At 40.0% G+C, this 19778-nt stretch overlaps 1 protein-coding gene across 7 annotated transcripts in view; it reads right to left on the bottom strand.

Annotated features, from left to right (window-relative positions):
• The window catches only part of KIAA0825 (KIAA0825 ortholog), a 430680-nt gene that overhangs the window by 299781 nt on the left and 111121 nt on the right, over positions 1-19778 (bottom strand). For all 7 annotated transcript variants that reach the window (XR_012850533.1, XM_075837231.1, XM_075837243.1 and 4 more), the window contains 2 exons: positions 12479-12735; positions 10349-10499 (listed from right to left, as the gene is read on the bottom strand). Coding sequence is in view for 6 of the 7 variants with exons in the window: in XM_075837231.1 (XP_075693346.1) it covers positions 10349-10499; positions 12479-12735 (408 nt within the window). In the remaining variant the exon portion in view is untranslated. The remainder of the gene's footprint in view (positions 1-10348; positions 10500-12478; positions 12736-19778) is intronic.

Below are 19778 nucleotides of genomic sequence, written 5' to 3'. Positions count from 1 at the left end.
AAAAACAACTTTACAAATACATTCTTAAAGCATTGTAACATGCAACACAGCAGTGGAGATATCCTGAACACATTGGCATAAAGATCAAAGTTTTGAAACTTTTCCCAGATATATATTTTTTTAAGAAAAACTAACTATGACTGTTTACGCTTATTAGTAAAAAGAAAAAAAAAGGGCATCCTGTGTATATGCCGAACACACCTTACAAAACGGAGCCTCATACTACAGCCTGAAAGGAGCTGCTTTTCCTTTCTAGGCAGTCAGCGCGGTGCCAACCCAGCTTTTAAAGGGAACCTGTCACCAGAATTTCACCTATTAAACCAGCAATACCTGGTGGTAGACGGTGAAAAGTCATTTGTATGTAACCTATAATTATCTTCTAAGTAGGCGCTCTACCGTTACTATCCCATTTTTGAGCATAAGACTCATATCTTCGTTTGAAAAGAGTCAGATCTTCATTCCTCAAGCCTTTCCAAGTTTACCCCGCCTCCTTACTTTTGATTGACAGCTCCTCGCCGCCCCCAGCACACACGAAATCCCGCTCTTGCGCATTGATCTCCTGTTCTGGTGTGTGCACACAATTTGACACCACCGGATTATTACAATAAAAGGCACAAAATGTTTGGAGACCGTTATTTACGGTAGGAGGAGTTTAGGATAACGGCAATGAACTTTTGACCGCAGCGGCCAGCGATAGGCGAGAAGAGTTCAATAGGTGAAATGCTGGTGACATTTAAGCTTATAATCTGGTTGCTAGGAACAACCACAACCTTCTAATGGGGCTGTCAGACAGCATGGCCCTAGCAACCTATGTCAAACTACTCTTCAGCTAAAGTTACAATTGTGACTGAGCTAGGGACAGAGTAGGGACAGAGTAGGGACAAAGAGGCTTGGCAGGAGTTAAACCAGAGTCTCATATTATTCGCACCTGTAAAAGGAGGTTTTCAAAATTCTTTTTCAGGGAAGGTATAGCCTCCATTGCTACTTTAATTTTCTAGTCTGCATCAGATAAATAAAAGCGGTCATTTGACTGGTTGGTGTGTATTTGTTCTTGCTATACTTTGCACGGGTTTTTATAAATCTCCCCAAAATGTGTCTTTATTCTAATTCAATGTTTTTTCACCACAGGATTCAAATGTTAGGGTATGTTCACACGTAGAGTCAAAAACGTCTCAAAATAAGGAGCTGTTTTCAAGGGAAAACAGCCCCTGATTTTCAGACGTTTTTTGAGCAACTCGCGTTTTCGCAGCGTTTTTTACGGCCGTTTTTGGAGCTGTTTTCATTGGAGTCTATGAGAAAATGGCTCCAAAAACGTCTTGCACTTCTTTTTACGAGGCTGTAATTTTACGAGCCGTCTTTTGACAGCGACGCGTAAAATGACAGGTCGTCGGCACAGTACATCGTACAGCCCATTGAAAGTAATGGGCAGTTGTTTGCCGACGTATTGGAGCCGTTTTTCAGACGTAATTCCATTACGTCTGGAAATAGGTTGTGTGAACCCAGCCTAACATGTAAGTGAATGAGATTTGTAAGAAATCATGTTTTTTTGGTTATAAAGAAGAGTACTGTTCTGATTCTGCTTTTTGCTTAGAGATTTCTGGATCTCTACACTAATGTTTATGGCCCTGCCATAGACGGAACTGTAATGTATATGCACCTCCATCAATGCAAATGTGTGCTGTGTCCCTAGGATTTGCTTATTTGTCATATGAATAGCTCAAAAGCTGCATATGACAGGTAGAGATGGACTCCTGCAACTGCAAGCATAATTCGCTTTGACATTAAGAAGTATTTCAGGGCTCTGATCTCCTTCATAAAACAAGAAGGTTTAAAATTGTCTAGAGCTAGGCTTCTCAGGCCTTTTCTTCTGGGGCATCACCAATCAAACCATGCCAACAACTCAGCCTTCCTCACCAGTGACTTCCATTGCAAGAGAGAGACAGAGAGATCTAGATTCTGCCCACATAACAAATTGTTAGGGTATGTTCACACGCAGAGTCAAAAACGTCTCAAAATACGGAGCTGTTTTCAAGAGAAAACAGCTCCTGATTTTCAGACGTTTTTTGTGCCACTCGCACAAAAACGTCCCAAGTAGTGACCTGCACTTCTTTTTCCTGGCCGTTTTTTACGCGTAAAAAAACGCTGCAAAAAACGCTCTGTCGGAACAGAACGCGGTTTTCCCATTGAAATCAATGGGCAGATGTTTGGAGGCGTTCTGCTTCCGAATTTTCGGCAGTTTTTCATGCGTTTACGGCCCGAAAAACGGCCGAAAATAGGCCGTGTGAACATACCCTGCTATGTTCACACAGAGTTTTTTTATGCAGAAACCGCGCCGCAAAACTCGTCCAAAACGGCCCAAAAATGCCTCCCATTGATTTCAATGGGAGGCGGAGGCGTCTTTTTTACGCTCGCGGTAAAACCGTCTCGCGGGAGAAAGAAGGGACATGCCCTATCTCTGGGCGTTTACGCATCTGACCTCCCATTAATATCAATGGGAGGCAGAGAAAGCGTATTTCGCAGCGTTTTATGCCCGCGGCACTCAATGGCCTCGGGCGAAAAACGCCGCGAAAATCGGCATGCAGGGAGAGGAAAATCTGCCTCAAACTTCCAAACGGAATTTTGAGACAGAAATTCCGCCTGCAAAAAACTCAGTGTGAACATAGCCATACTGTCCTACATTGCCTCCATAACTGTGCAAACCATAGAGTCCAAACTACTAGCTACAGGACTCCGTCATCACACGACTAAACTACTTCAGGTTCCTGCCTCCTATACCACAAGAAGAAAGTTGCAAGTCCGCTCTCAAGCACTTGTAACTTCCTGTGTGCAGAGGTGAATGTCTGTCCAGGTGAAGCAATTTGTGATAGTTTCTTCCAGCACAGCGGGGTTACGCCGCGCCACGTCTGAAATACACAAGATACATGCCGCAACTCACTGTACCCTGTATGCCCCTTTATGTTTAGGTCATAGGGAAAACATGGTGACATCTTTTTTAAGCATTGACATTATCTGGCGTTTCTCTGCCAGTAATATATTCCTGCTTCATTGTGCATACCCATCTTTTCCCAAATTTGATTGTCCCTGGTTACAGAAGTTGTACTGTTTCTTATCTTCTAGATCTTGAGTCTCATAAAAGAACAGGAAAAAGCTAACAAGATAACGGTGCACAACTGTTCACCATGACCGGACGAAGCCTTTTTAACAGAAACATTATTTGAGTTGTTCAGGCAACCACATTTGTGTAGATTCATTAGCATTACTAATGGACTTTTATGAACTTCTTCCAGTGTATTATGAAAGGGCAGAGGAATAAAATTAACCACAAAACTCCACTCACATAAATATGTATTCATGTGAGAGCATAGGCCACGGAACATTTTAAGATGTGTCAAGACGTTTCACCTATTACATGCACTAAAACTGATTTTTATGACTTTATGAGGAATTGGCAGATGTTCTAATAGATTAAGATGACCTCATTTCTTCCTGACCAGATCAGAAGATTAGTGTAATTTCCGGGACTTCTTAAATAAAATCAGCCCATGCTATTATGCTGAGAATAATGCATTCTAATATGAACAGAGATTCATCAATATAGATTTTATTCAGCTCTAGGTTTACTCAGCAGCTCATGATCAAACATGCAAAGCCTATTACGGAGGTAGTTATTTCTTTACAATTTATCCATCTCAGACTGCTTATGAAATTTGTTCAGTTACATTATGTCAGGTCACAGTGACCTGCATTCATTATAAGACATGTGGTTTCCAGGTAATGCATGACTGTATAAAGTCAGTCTTGCATCTCATTAATGACACATGTGGCCATGAATTTGGCTTGTGTGTTTTCTCTAAATATACACGTCATTATTTCTGATGGTCTGTTATTCGGAAAAAAAAACGCACCGCTTAATGACCATATGGTATTCAGAGCCGTGCGGAATACGGCCAAACTTTATTAAGCACTGATCAAAACAGTTCAGTTCAAAAGTGCACTTCAGTTCGAAAGATTAATTTATCAAATGCATGACAATATAGTCCATAAATGAATATTATTCACATATAAAGAAATAATGACACTGCAATATCAAGTGCAAGAAGTCAATTTTAGGGTTTAACGTTTGAAAGTATACAAAGAATGCTATGAAGAAGAGATCTTGAAAATGGTAAAAAATCTTAACACTATTGGAAAGTCACATAATGTTTCTTTATACAATGATTATGTTTTATTTACTTAAAACTGGAAAACCCATTTAACATACATTGTAAAGCAAGTTTAAAATCTGATCGAGAAGATGGACAGAATGCAAAAAAATTGTATAGTGCAGAGGGTTCTACTATGCAAATGGGTGGTGAGTTCTTATAGCGTTTTAGCTTCAGAGCATCAATCAAATATAGTATGTAAGGTCTTTCAGGCCCTTCCTAGTAAAATGTCTTTGCCTTTCTTTAAGTTCTTACCTTACCTGGCCCGCTTCATCTTGACCTAAGATTAGAGAGGGGATTGACCTTCCCAATTTTCGAGCTTACTTCCAGGCTACCCTCCTGACTTGCGTTTTTTACTGGCTCTGTCACTCTGCCAGAAAACCCTAGATCTCGGTGGAGAGAGCTTTTTACCTATCCCTCTGACCTCTTCCTTGGTTAAACTTTACTCTCAAAACAGACTACGCTCATTCCTAATGATTGCTCGAACCACCCGCTGCTAAAATTTGCTGCTACTTCATACCCTTAACTTCCGCAAGCTCCAGTGATATTGTTCTTAGGAAGTGCTCACTGTCAGTCATGCATGGTTCTGACACTGGTACCATGTTTCAGTAATGTTATGTTTGTGCACCGGTTAGAGCAGAGATGTCATATCTACAGCAGCAAACCGCTAGTAAGCAACATACAGGGGTTCGGGAGAAAGTCATAGGCAACTCACAACCAACATAATGGGGAGCAATGGTCTTCAGTAGGGGTGGCCAGCTATCTGAAGAATGGGAGCAAAAAAATCCAGGAGCCTTATCGTGGAAGTACAAAAGTGTGAGACACATCGAAATGTTTCAGGTGTATACCCTTTACTGAGCTAGTGACACACATGATGCCCTTGAATTGTTCCAATTAGTGGGGCTCACAGCAGCCTGTCATAAAACGAGGGTAACATAATACCTACACAATGGCGAACCCTCACCATTATTTCCCATTGTGGTGTCCATGAAAAAGCATTGGCCTAACATTAGCTGCAGCAGTGAATTGCCCACATACTATTGAGTCGCTACTTAAAATTACCTCTAATATTATGCTAGTCACGTACCAGAGTTTATAATAGTTTGAATTACATATTAGTGGTAACAAAGGAGTTACTGCTACAACAGTACCCATAAAAATGTGTCCACCACTGCACCCCTTTAGTACATTTCTTCCATGATCTTGCACTGCTGATTACTACTCTAACATAAACTAACATGCAGCAGTTACTTAGAACTAAAGTATCTCTTCCTGTGGTGCAGGCAGAAATCCAGGACTCTTTCACTGAATCCTAGACACTTGTTTTGGCATGTGTTTGGGAAGATGGACTGACTGCCGTCAAAACAACCACTCTGCTTTATCTTTCTCAGAATACAGCCTGCCATAAATGGTGCCTGTATGGTACTGATAACGGATAGCTGCTGCTCCTCCCTATTACCCATATAACTCCTTTACAGGAAGTGATTCTTGTAAAGGCATATATTAGGAAAGAGCTCATAATGAGGGTTTTTTTATGTTTTCAAAACTTGTTTGAAAATATGTGTTTCATTGTGCAAGATTTTTTAAATGTTTTTATTATTGATAAATATGTTACACTGTATTGCTACAGTAAAGCGGACAACAAACACATAAAGCTTTGTTTACAAGACAGTAATAATGTTTTTACCAAGATCACTCATTCACTTCTTTTGACCTTTAAGTTATTCTAAACTACTTTCTCCTAGCAAACATCTGCTCTTTTTGTAAGCTAGTACAACATAAACAGATGTGAGGTTTTAGTTTGCTTGAACACCAGGAAACTAACATCTGGGCTTTATCACATAAACCTCCAAAATATTATCTTTACACAGGCAATTATTTATCCTTTTGACAAAAGCAAAGCTACAATAATTGCAGGAAGGGACCTAGTATAACAAAATCATTTGGGAATGGGTTTAGAGCGGTGTTCTTTAATGGCAAAGACTACACAATCCAAGAACTAGCTCTTTGATGTCAACTAATCTGTTCACTTGTCCAAAAGCAAATGGCAAAGAATCTCGCTGATGTCATACGGTTTAACAAAACTACACTAACTGGTGGGAACATTAATCTATTTAACATATGAAACATGCGCAAAGGTTGAAGTTTAAGTGCTAAAAGTGGTGACCATTAACTGGTAGAAAAATATGACACAATGAAAAACTTCTGCCAGGGAGACATGACCTTGTGTATTAAAGCCGTCTCAGAAAATCCAACCATATTACCAGTCATATTCTGGTTGCTAACCAGTTTTTATCTAAGTTTCGATATTTGATGCTCCTGCACTAGGCTCCCTTCAAAAAACAAACAAAAAAATAAACCTTCCCTAGCCCCCTCTACCAAATCATGGCATAAAAGAAAAGAACAAACCTAAGTTATATTATTTCCTTCAGTTCAAAGAACACAAAAACATCTCCTGGGCAGTGTATGTACCAGAAAAGCTGGTGACAGGTTGTAGCGTCCACAGCCGCAGACCGCCGTTCCTACTCACCCCTCGGCGGCCACATTTGTGGATCTGTGAGTGTTGGCAGGCATCTCCATCCTAGGAGACGCCAGCACTCACTTCCGCTATGCTCGGCTGTGTCCCGTAGGGTGCGCACGCACGCTCGTGCCCGGCCTTAAGGGGCCAGCGCACATAAATTATATTACAATTTAGCCCTAATCACTCTTGACTATAAAAGGGGCGCTGCCCTTTCACTCCCTGCCTGAGCGTTGTTTTTAATTCCCATGTTAGTCTTAGCAAATGGTCCCTGAGTGTTTTCCTGTTCCCAAGTGTTCCCGTGCCCTACTACCTGTTCCTGTATCCAGTGCTGTGTTGGTTCCTAGCCCTATCGAGTGTTGGATTCGTGTTCTGTCATCGGTCACGCCTGCCGTCGTACCGCACTTCTGGTGTCATCTGCCACGCATGATATCCTCCGCCACGTCTGGAATCCTCTACCGTCTGGAGTTCCATCTGTGCCTAGCCACTGCGACTGTCTGAACTATTCAGGTACCCTTGTGCTGGACTTTGTATTGATTAAGTATTCTGTTGTTTTGGCCAGCTGCCTCCTCGCTAAGGTGGTGCGGCCTACTGGGTCCACATACCCACAGATCGTGACACAGGTCATCAATGCACATCATCAGCCTCCCTGTCACTCAGTGGTACACGAGTAAATAACTACCCTGCGCTATATTATCCTACGGGGCACATAACAGCTGGGGTAAACAGCACATTACTAAACAATGACAGAATGTACCTATAGAAAAGTGGCCACATACTTTTTCCCCAGCACTAAAACTCTTCATACTGTATCTGTAATTTTTGATAATTCTTCAATACAGTCTCGCAAAATAAATGACATATTTGCATTTATGAAAGTAACCAAAGGGTTAGTTTACCCTGTATAATTAGGACTATTAGCATGAGATAAAGAGTTAATGAATGGTTTTGTCGTCTGTAAAACCCCCAGGAAAGTTTAAAGGGGTTATCCGGGGACCAAAAATTGCATTGCATTAATATTTTTATGTAAAAATAAGTCACTTACTAATGTAAATTAATTTAATTTAATTTAATTTAAAATTCGGTGCTAAGTCATGTAGTTCAAACCCGGTGAATTGTTCCCGGAAGTTCTGTAGCTTTTTGAATATTGATGACGCGCCGACACGGCCCCACGTGACTGAGGTTTTGCTTCCTGTGCTGTACATGTCGGCGTGTTGTCAATGGCATGACCACAAGGGGCTGTCACATTGCCTATTGCTAGAGTCCCTGAGCAGAGCATCAGCTAGCGCTTTGCTCGGGACTCCAGCACTGCTCCCGACATTTGGTCAGTGACTTTAGGGGTTTCCTATCACTGGAGTTCCCGAACAGAGCATGAGCTGATGCTCTGCCAGGGGACTCCCACACTCCTGCCCATGTCACTGTCCATATATGAACTCCAGCACTGGGAAACCCCTGAAGTCACTGACCATATATGGACAGTGACGTCGGGAGCAGTGCTTGAGTCCCCAGGCAGAGCATCAGCTAATGCTTTGCTCGGGAATTCCAGCGATAGGAAACCCCTGAAGTCACTGACCATATATGGACAGTGACGTCGGCAGCAGTACTGGAGTCCCCGAGCAGAGCATCAGCTGATGCTCGGGAAATCCAACCATAAGAAACCCCTGAAGTCACTGACCATATATGGACAGTGACGTGGGGAGCAGTGATGGGGTCCCCGGGCAGAGCATAAGTTGATGCTCTGCACCAGCAATAGTAAACCCCTGAAGTCACTGACCATATATAGAAAGTGACGTGGGGAGCAGTGCTGGAGTCCCCGGGCACAGCATCAGCTGATGCTCTGCTCCAATGATAGGAAACCCCTGAAGTCACTGACCATATATGGACAGTGACGTGGGGAGCAGTGCTGGAGTACCCGGCCAGAGCATCAGCTGATGCTCTGCTCGGGAACTCCATCGATAGGAAACCCCTGAAGTCACTGACCAAATGTCAGGAGAAGTGCTGGAGTCCCGAGCAAAGCACTAGCTGATGCTCTGCTCGGGGACTCCAGCAAAAGGCAATGTGACAGCCCCTTGCGGTCATGCCATTGATAACATGCCAAAAACAACAGCACAGGAGGCAAGCCCTCAGTCACGTGGGGCTGTGTCATTAATATTAGAAAAGCTAAATGACTTCCGGGAACAATTCACCGGGTTTGAACTGAACGATTTAGCACCGAATTTTAAATTAAATTAAAGTACATTAGTTAATGACTTCCTTTTACATAAAAATATTAAAGCAATGCAATTTTTGGTCCCCGGATAACCCCTTTAATGATCAGTTTAAACTTGTTTTTCTCCAAAGGTGGGGGCTCAGGGTGTGTCTGACAGGCTCCCTCTTCGTTTAAGTCTATACTTGTCATTGTGTCTGTTTTCTATTGGTTTTTGTATGTTATCTCTCTTTGGCATCTTGTCCTGTATAAATAAACTGAACAGGGCATCATTCTATAGAGAATGTCACAGGAGATAATGAAGCACTTGTTTGTGTCATCTCTCCGATGCATGGTTATCTGATTTTGACTCCGAGGTTGGATTCTTAGAGTACCTTTAGGTCTCCCAAACCCAGGCTGCTCTGACACATTGATTGCCTGCCCACCCATGTCCTTGGTTAACATTCATGTAGGTAAAATAAGAATGCTTATAAAATATTAATATTAATATCAACTTCTACATCTAATGTACATTTTGCAGTGTAGTTTGGCATTTGCTTTTTCCTATACAGTACCTCTGACAGGGAATTAAAATTTTCAGTACCCTGTAACACTAGTGGTCAAAAACTTAGCTACACTGGATTGACAACTGGGATTGTGGCAACTAGGATGACATATGGACCACAGGATTTCTGGTGTTAGGAGCAGGTAGAGGAAATACAGCAGAGAAAAGAAATCTATCCCTGCATTCACCTGCATATAAACCATGGTCAAACATTTATTGGGCATTAGCTATACTTTTCCAGCAATCTCTGTATAGGGAAACAATCTGGAACAAAATGATCCTTGCATAGGTCTGATTTTCTCAATAACAACAATATACTAAGAAATTGCTAGCAATAAAATTGTCTCACAGACTCTTAAAAGTGAAGCCTATCTTACGGCCGTGATACGGTCACACTTTAACGTCGAGTTACGGCTACAACACCTGGAGGCTGGTTCCTCTGTGGTTCTACTGAGCTGAACCCCATGGTGTTCAGTAGGACCGCCGGGGTCTATCTCTTGCAACCACATTTGGGTGGTCTGAAATTGGCCTTATACACAAACTTGAAGGAATACTTATAACCTACAAAAGTTTATTATAAATTCACGTTAAATCAAAAGTGACCTAAGAAGTGAAGATCCTGCTGACTTAATCGAATACAGCTTTCTTTTATAATACTGTACATATACCACAATATACAGGATTTTACAATAAAAAAAATATATTCTTTGGTAACATTTATATTCAAAGTCACAATACAACAAGTATCTGTCTATAGAATAAATGTTTCTTTTGGGAGCGGTTAGGCTGTAGGATAGCTTATGGGTTTGAATTCCCTTTAACACGGCTTATAAAGTATATAAGTATACAATTGAAAAATATGGTCATTATGCTCGCACCTCATAAAAAGCTTTGTTGTCATCCCAGTGGTGACTCTCTGCATCCAGGAGTAGACTTGTAGCACAAACGTTGACACAGTAATTCGTAACTTGAATCTTAAGATGGCTGATAAATTCCTGATATCTCTGGACAACTGCTAGAAACAAGGGCCTATGGAATAAGAGGATGATGATGATCAAAAGAGAATAGCAATAAAGTCATGAATCATAACCTATCCGTATAAACTGTCTCCAAGTATCGCAAAATGAAAGTCCATCTAATCAGCGGAATTCTTTGGCATTTAAAAAACATTTTTAAAACTTCACATTTATTAAAACACAAAACCCTACTGTAAAAATCCAGTTATGCATTTTAAAATGAAATGCAATTTCCGAAAATTTAGTTAATTCAGAAATTTGAAAAAAAAAAATGTTTTTTTTTCAATATTTTTTTAAAATATCAATATGGATATGATGTGATTCTTAGTTACACTATGTACGGTCCCTACCATCTTTTATATGGACTGAAGTTACTGGCTCATTACACCAGTGTATGCAGTGAGTTGCTGTGTAGGCACATTAATATTCACATGAACAACTTTGGGAATATTTCCTTATGTTCTCCGTAAACTGAACAAAAAGTCTCTTCTAAAGATACTCCTGTTTTGATATATTCATCCTTATATTTTACACTTTCTTTACATTATCTGTGTGCAGCGCTACGTGAACTGTTTATGTAGCCTCCAACTATGTCATAGAAGAGAGGGGGTCTCCACTATAATCCTGGGTTTTGCCGCTCAGGACAGAAGGGCTGTTTTGTTTTCCCCCTTCAGAACCTTTCCATGATCCTTAAACCAATTCCCCACCCCCTTGTTTTCAATGTAGTGATGGGAGTTCTGTACAGGTTCTCTTCACCCAATAACAAAGAGGATGGGAGCAACCAGGAATTGGTCCCCCCTTTTCAATGGCCCAATAGCAGTTGCATGAGTTGTTTTTATGGTTTGTACACCCTTACAGTATTGTAAAGTTGAATTGCTTTTTAATTAAATAATATTTTATTCCCTAGAAAGACACACAAGCTCAACATCCTACAGAGTAGGTGGCGAGGAATAAATGGAAACAGGATAGAAGGATAATTGATATACTGTATGTTATCCACACACATATCAGTAACTTTCCAGTGAAAAGCATGTAGCCCAATTCTTGCCCATATATGTGGATAAAATGTCTTACAGCATAAGGCCTAAAAGCATTTAACTTCATGCAAACATCTGGTAAGATGGCTATTAATAGATGTTATTGCACATAATGTCAGTGTTTAGCACACTATATGGCTTAATGCCATGATATAACGTAGTACTACGACAAACTAATTATACATAAACCTCTCTTATCAACAGCTTTTAAAAGGCAGAGTTTTGTTTTTTGCACATTTGGATTGACAAAATAAATTCTGCATTATGTAAGCTTATCGTCCTCCAATAGTTTAAAGTTATCCTTTAATGTTATCTATGTATCTCAAGCAGAATAGCTACTCATTAATTTACATCAGGAGTTCCGCCCCATCCAGCCTTCTAAGAATATGGATCAGTAAATGTTATTGGTAAAAGACTTCACTGAACAAGTCTGCAAGCTCCACCCCAGAGACTCATTCAGCGATTTACAACCCATTGGACTCAATTGCACTCAACTAAAATTTTCTGAAAAGCAGCTCAATGGGAAAATTAAAAAAAATGAGATGTCATATTTAAAAGGGTTGTCTGGGATTTTTTCCAGAAACAGAGCCACTCTAGTCCATAGGATGTGTCTTGTATAACAGTCCATTGGGCTAAGCTGAATTTCAGATACACACCAGAGACTAAGGCTGAGTTGCAGTACTGGACAGACCCCATGGACAAGAGAGGCGCCATTTCTGGGGAAAAAAATATATTTTTCTAATCCTAGACATTTAATCACCGACTGCTCATTCCTGTGCATCGAACATACTAAGCTATCTTACAAAAAGAATTGTTCATTGCTACACACTGGTGAGATGATTCTGATTTGTATTCTTTTCTGTTCAAAAAAAGGTATGAAAAAAACTATAACGAAAAGAAGGACTGTGACTATATGAAGGTAAGCGGAACACAATGTAAGAAAATTCATACATACCTCTTACTCATCTGCTCATTATAGTGTGATGCATGATATAAGATGTGGGTAGCAGAGGACAGGACAACAAGGGCTGTCTTTACAGGAGCTTTGTCTGGCACTTGTGAATTCCATTCTTCCAGTTTAGTAAGAATTGAAAATGCAGCTTTGATAAACACATCTACAAAGGAAGTCCTTATTTTCTGTAGTGAATCAGCTGTGCACGCCAAAGCAAGTGGGAATAGCTTGTCAAAATCTTCCATGATGTCATAGCAAAACTAAGATAAAGACATGTGACAGTGATGACGAAAAATATGTTACATTGACTTTATTATAGGAGCTTGGGTGCTGCATGAATAGGAAACAGTGGATAACTCTACCACTACCTCCTCCTTTACCCCTATGTACAGAGCACCTCAGAATGGAAATATTTGTAATACATATAATTAGTAAAGCATTGCAGTATATTAGGAAGTGTAAGAATCACTATTTTTTGGTGACCACCCCGTTCAAAAGATAGAATAAAAAGTGATCAAAAAGTCACATGTACCCTAAAATGGAACCAATAAATACTACAACCAGTCCCGTATAAAATAAGCCCTTACACAGCTTTTTGGACAAAAAAATTAAAAAGTTATGGCTCTCAGAATATGGTGACACAAAAAATAAAATAATTTAAAAACAAAATTATTTTCTTGTGCAAATGCTGCAAAACATTAAAAAAAAACCTATAAACATATGGTATCGCGGTAATTGTATTGACCTACAGAATAAAGTAAAAATTGAATTTATAGCCCACGGTAAACACTGTAAAAATAAAATAAAAATAATAGCAAACATCAGAATCGCTGTTTTTGTGGTCATATTGCGTGCCAAAGAATGAAAAGAAAAGTGAAAAAAAATAAAATTAAAAATCGCATGTACCCCAGAACTGTACCAATGAAAACAACAGATTGTATTGTCCAGCAACAAACAAGCCCTCACGCAGCTCCGTTAGAGAAAAAATAAAAATGTTCTGGCTCTCAGAATATGGCAACACAAAACATGCAGTATGTTCCAAAAGCGGATAAGAATGGGCACCAATTATCAGCGCAACACTGGCCACACATCTGCAGATTATTTATTTTCTGCATTATTATACCCTCTTATTATGCGCTGATGTACTACATATAGGTTATAAACTAAAACACCAGCAAAACCCCATACAGAACAACCACCAAGCAAAATCTGCACTCCAAAAGCCAAATGGCGCTCCCACGCTTCTGAACACTAGTGTGTGCCAAAACAGTCGTTTACGCCCACATATATGGCATCACCATACCCGGGAGAACCTGCTTAACACTTTATGAGATATTTGTCTTTGGTGGCACACACTAGGCACAACATATTGTGCACTAAAACGGCATATCAACGGAAAATTGCAATTCTCACTTTGCACCATCAGCTGCGCTTTCATTTCTAATGAAAAAACACCTGTGAGGGCAAAATGCTCACTACATTCCTTAAAATGCGGCTGTGTCACCAGTTCCATACTTCCCTATCTCCTACCTAATCTAATAGGCGCTGTGTTGTAGATAACTACTGTGTTTTGTTTTTTTAATAAAAACGTTTATTAGTGACAAAGTTATGAGCATTTTAACATTTATGCAAATTTTTTGTAAAAACCCAACTGGGAGTTTTTTTTTACTTTATCCAAGTGGGCGTTTTAAAGAAAAGTGTATGACGCTGACCAATCAGCGTCATACACTTCTCTTCATTCATGTCCAGCTTTAGTCAAAGCACAGTGTGATCCCGCAAGATCACGCTGTTCCGTCGCTTACTCTGGAGCGTCGGAAGAATGACCAGACATCGCCTCCAGCCAGGAGTGCTGTGACTAAAGCTGGACATGAATGAAGAGAAGTGTATGACGCGGATTGGTCAGTCATACACTTTTCTTTACAACACCCACTTGGTTAAAGTAAAAAAAACGCCCAGTTGGGTTTTTACAAAAAAATTTGCAGAAATGTTAAAATGCTCATAACTTTGTCACTAATAAATGTTTTGTTTTTTTTAAAAAAAAAACAACACAGTAGTTATCTACAACACAGCTCCTATTAGATTAGGTAGGAGATTGGGAAGTATGAAACTGGTGAGAGCCTCTTTAAGGGATGTAGTTTCCAAAATAAAGGGTCAAGTCTAAGGGGTTGGTTTTACTATTTGACCTCAGAGCCCTGCAATTGTGAATCAATGCTGTGAAAATCATCAAAATGGACCTCAAATGTGAATGGCATGGCGCTCTTCACTTCTGAGCCATGTCAGGTGTCCAGGCAAATAATAAATGCTATGAAGGGTGTAGTTTCCAAATTGGGGTCACTTCTCGGGGCTTCCACTATACTCTGGTATCTCAGGGGTTTTGCAAATGCGCCATGGCGCCCAAACACCAAAATCTGCATGCCAAATTGCACTCCTGCCTTTCTGAGACCTGCTGTGTTTCCAAACAGCAGTTTATGACTACATGTGGGGTATTGCCGTACATGGGAGAAATTGCTTTACAGATGTTGGGGGTGATTTTTCTTTTTGATCCCTTGTGAAAATGATAAAATTAAACTTTTTAGTTGAAAAATTTTGATATTCATTTTTACGGCCTAATTCCAATAAATTCTGCAAAAGACCTGTAGGGTCTAAAATGCTCACTATAACTCTAGATTGATTCCTTAAGGGGTGTCGTTTACTAAATGGGGCCACTTTAAGGGGCATCTACTGTTTTAGCCCCGCAGGGGCTTTGCAAATGTGACATGGAGCTCCAAAAGCCAAATGGTGTTCCTTCCCTTTTGAGCCTTGCCGTGTGTCCAAACAGCCGTTAATGACCACATATGGGGTATTGCCTTAATTAGGAGAAATTGTTTTTCAAATGTTTGGGTGCTTTTTCTCCTTTATTCCTTGTAAAAATGTAAAATTTTCAAATTTTAAATCAGAAAAAAATTAGCTTTTCAATTTCGTGGCCTAATTCCACTAAATTCAGCTGAAAACCTGTGGGTTCAAAATGCTCACTATACCACTCGATGAATTCCTTCAGGGGTGTAGTTTCCAAATGGGGGGTTTCCACTGATTTGGTCCCGCAGGGGCTTTGCAAATGTGACATGGCGCTGCAAACCATTCCAGCAAAATTCTGAGCCCTGACGTGGGTCCAAACAGGAGTTTATTACCACATATGGGGTATTGCTTTGCTCAGAACAGTTTCCTTTCCAAATGTTGGGGTGCTTTTCTCCTTTATTTATTGTGAAAATGGAAAAATCTGAGCTAAAACTACATTTTATTAGAAAAAAATGTAGATTTTAATTTTCATGGCCTAATTCCACTAAAGTCAGCAAGGTCCAAAGAAACTTGAAAAACTATCATTCCTTGCTGAAAGCGCTCCTGCACTCACGTTAGAAGTCAGCCACGTCCCCAGTAACGGAAAGGCCTCTCCGTGGGTAAAGTATAAAACCGCTTTATTTCATTAAAAAGACATGTGTAAGATAACAGCATATGTCTCTGTATATGGTTCTGGAAGCTACACGTTTCGACCTAGGACTTAGGTCTTCATCAGGCTTATGAAAACTCAGCAAAGTGCGTTCTTTAAATGATCAATTGACCGAGAACCACTTCTGGGTCAAAGGTACAGTGGGAGTGGTTCGTTCCCTTTCCTCTGCCGGTATTCGGTGAATGTTTTATAATCGTGAATAAATAATAAAATAGATACAGTGCATATATACCATAAAACAATGTTAAAATTATGTTAAGACTGTACAAAAATGATTAAAATCCATTTTGAAAATAAAACGTCCCACGTCTGATTAAGTGCACACAATAGCAGGCATTTACGTCTGAAAAGACAGACTGTTTTCAGGAGAAAACAGCTGCCTCGTTTCAGACGTAAATGCTCCTCCTCGCATTGTGCGAGGCTTCTCCGACAGCCGTAAATTTTGAGCTGTGCTTCATTGAGTTCAATGAAGAACGGCTCAAATTACGTCTGAAAGAAGTGTCCTGCACTTCTTTTGACGAGGCTGTATTTTTACGTGTCGTCGTTTGACAGCTGTCAAACGACGACGCGTAAATGACAGGTCGCCTGCACAGTACGTTGGCAAACCCATTCAAATGAATGGGCAGACGTTTGCCGACGTATTGTAGCCCTATTTTCAGACGTAAAACGAGGCATAATACGCTTCGTTTACTCCTGAAAATAGGTCGTGTGAACCCAGCCTAAGAACGAACAGACGTGGAACGTTTTATTTTCAAAAGAGATTTTAATCATTTTTGTACAGTCTTAAAATAATTTTAACATTGTTTTATAGTGTATATATGCATTGTATGTAACATGAGTGCAGGAGCGCCTTCAGCAAGCAGTGATTGTTTTTCAAGCTTTTTTGGACCTTTTCCCCACATCGGAGTATTTAGCCACCGGTGTCCACTCCGATGGCCAGCAAACTGCCTAATTTTGGAGCACAATGGCTCCACATGCTAGATGATCGAGTTGTGCCGACCTTCCAGCACAACTATAGAAGGCGAATGCCCTTTTTATAAACACACTTTTGCTAGTACCATCCACCTTTGAATCGACGGTATCACCTTAGAGGAGCGCTTTGTGTCTGTCTTTTTTTTCCCCATATCCCTAAAAAGTCAGCAAAAAACCTGTGGGGTCAAAACTCTAACTATACCGCTCGATAAATTCCTTGAGGGGTGACGTTTCCAAAATGGGGTCACTTTTGGGGGGTTTGCACGGTTTTGGTCCCTTAGGGGCTTTGCAAATTCGACATGACACCCGAAAACCATTCCAGCAAAACTTGAGCTCCAAAAGCCAAATGATGATCCTTCTCTTCTGAGCCCTGCCGTGGGTCCAAACAGCCGTTTATTACCACATATGGGGTAATAATCGGAAGAAATTGCTTCTCAAATGTTGGGGTGTTTTTTTCTCCTTTATTCCTTGTAAAAATTAAACATTTCTGTGCTTTATTAGAAAAAATTTAGATTTTTATTTTCATGGCCTAATTCCACTAATTTCAGCAAAAAAACATGGAGGGTCCAAATGTTCACTATACCCCTTGAAAAATTCCTTGAGGGGTGCAGTTTGTCAAATGCTGTCTTTTTTGGGGTATTTCCACTGTTTTGGCCCCACAAGACCTCTTCAAACCCGACATGGTGCCTAAAATATATCCTAAGAAAAAGGAGGCCCCAAAATCCACTGTGCTCCTTTGCTACTGAGGCCTATACCTCTAGGTCCACATGTGGGATATTTCTAAAAACTTCAGAATCATGGCTATAAATTTCTCTGGTAAAGCCTTCTGTGTTACAGAAAAACATGGATTAAAACAGATTTTCTGCAAAAAAAAAAATGAAATTTGTCAATTTTAGCTCCACTTTGGTTTAATTCCTGTGAAATGCCTATAGGGTTAAGAAACTTTCCAAAAACGGTTTTGAATATTTTGAGGGGTGCAGTTTTTAACATAGGGCGAGTTATAGGGGGTTTCTAATATATAGGGCCGTCTAAGCCGCTTCAGAACTGAACTGGTCCCTAAAAAAAAGGCTTGAAATTTTCTTGAAAACGTGAGAAATTGCTGCTAAAGTTATAAGCCTTGTAACGTCCTGGAAAAATAGAAGGATGTTCAAAAAACGATGCCAACATAAAGTAGACATATATGTGAACTAGTAACTATTTTGTGTGGTATTACTATCTGTCTTACAAGCAGATACATTTAAGTTTCGAAAAATGCTATTTTTTGCAAATTTTCTCAAAAGTTTGGTGTTTTTCACAAATAAACACAGAATGTATCATAAATTTTACCCCTAACTTAAAGTACAATGTTTCACGAGAAACCAATCTCATAATCGCTTGGCTAGGTGAAAGCATTCCAAAGTTATTATCACATAAAATGACATGTCAGATTTGAAAAATAGAGCTGCGTCCTGAGCATGCCAACTAGTCAATGTCTTTAAGGGGTTAATACCAGTTGCCAAGATACATACAGTTTATTTAACAGTTTTAGTCTAAACTAAACTGCTAAGCTTCAAGTAGCCTATAAAACCTAAACGAAAAGAAATAAAAGACGCAAAAAGTTCTTACTGTACTTTCCTGCGAAAAACCCCATAAACCTATAGCGAACTAATGACCCTTTGTTGGTTCCCATGGGTCAACTTTGTTTAACTTTGCGTCTTAAAAGAGTTTGATACAGTAGTACCTACAATGTTACAAAAGAAAAAAAGAAAACCATAGTGTCCCTTTTTGTTTTAATTCGACAAGAATGAGCATTACTTAGGGTAACTGACGAGTGGCTTCAACACCTAACTGATCAGCTCACATAATGGTCAGAATAGAGGAAAACACAGGACTGGGAGGAGTGCATTGGTTGCCATGGGCCATAAGCAAAAACCTTTTAATGTAACAAAGTACAGTATGTAAAGCACAGGTTAAATGTTCACTAACTTTTCAAAAGGACTTTGCATAAATTAAAAGTGAATATAAGAAACTTTGTAATATATGTAATCTTATTAGAGAAAAATGCCTCTTTCTCCACTTATCAGGATCCTTTCTTCCCCTCTCCTAACTGTTCACTCACTCTGGGTTTACAGCTTTTTCCGTTTCCCAAGACAAGAAGGGCTCTCAGCTCACTGAGGAATCAGGTTACAGATGCCCATAGAAGTTTATGGAGAAGGGAGGAGGAGGAGGAGGGAGCAGGAGAAGCGTGAGAGAGAGAGACAGAGGAGAGAAACACAGAGACGCTGCAGCATATTTCTTATAAGTGTTATATCTCATCCCAGTGCTGGATTCACAGCTACACTGCTCAATACTGCTGTATAATCTCCTCAGCTTCTGACCCCAGTACCTAATTTACAGCTACACTGCTCATTACTGATGTATAGTATCCTCCATTATGCTGCAGCGTCAGGAGAGGAGGATTCTCCTCCTGTTTGTATGCAGTTTATGGCAGACATGGTAGCAATTAGGCTTTACCAACTAGCGCAGAGAAAACTGAGAATTAGAAATAGAGTCTGCAAAGGTAAAACGGCTAAAAAATGCAGAATACATGTCATATAATGGCCAGAAATACTGTTATACCTCATGTACACACACGACAGCTTATTATGAAAAGTGACCTGAAAGGTTAGGTACGCTTTAAATTCTTGCATGTTCTGAGCTACAGTTTGTATTGTCTGGTAACAATGATATGGCTTAGCTTATTGTCGAGTTATGATAATAGATTGCTTACTTTGCAGCCAACCTTATCTAATAGTTTGGGTATAACTAATAGGCTGTATGCCAGCATGGTGCACTACATGTAACTGGCACACTTAATGAAGCTATATC

The sequence above is a fragment of the Rhinoderma darwinii genome, chromosome 1, assembly GCF_050947455.1.
Source record: "Rhinoderma darwinii isolate aRhiDar2 chromosome 1, aRhiDar2.hap1, whole genome shotgun sequence".
Taxonomy (NCBI): Eukaryota; Metazoa; Chordata; class Amphibia; order Anura; family Rhinodermatidae; genus Rhinoderma; species Rhinoderma darwinii.
The sequence above is the reverse complement of the archived record's forward strand: the minus strand, read 5'-3'. Positions and strand labels throughout refer to the sequence as shown.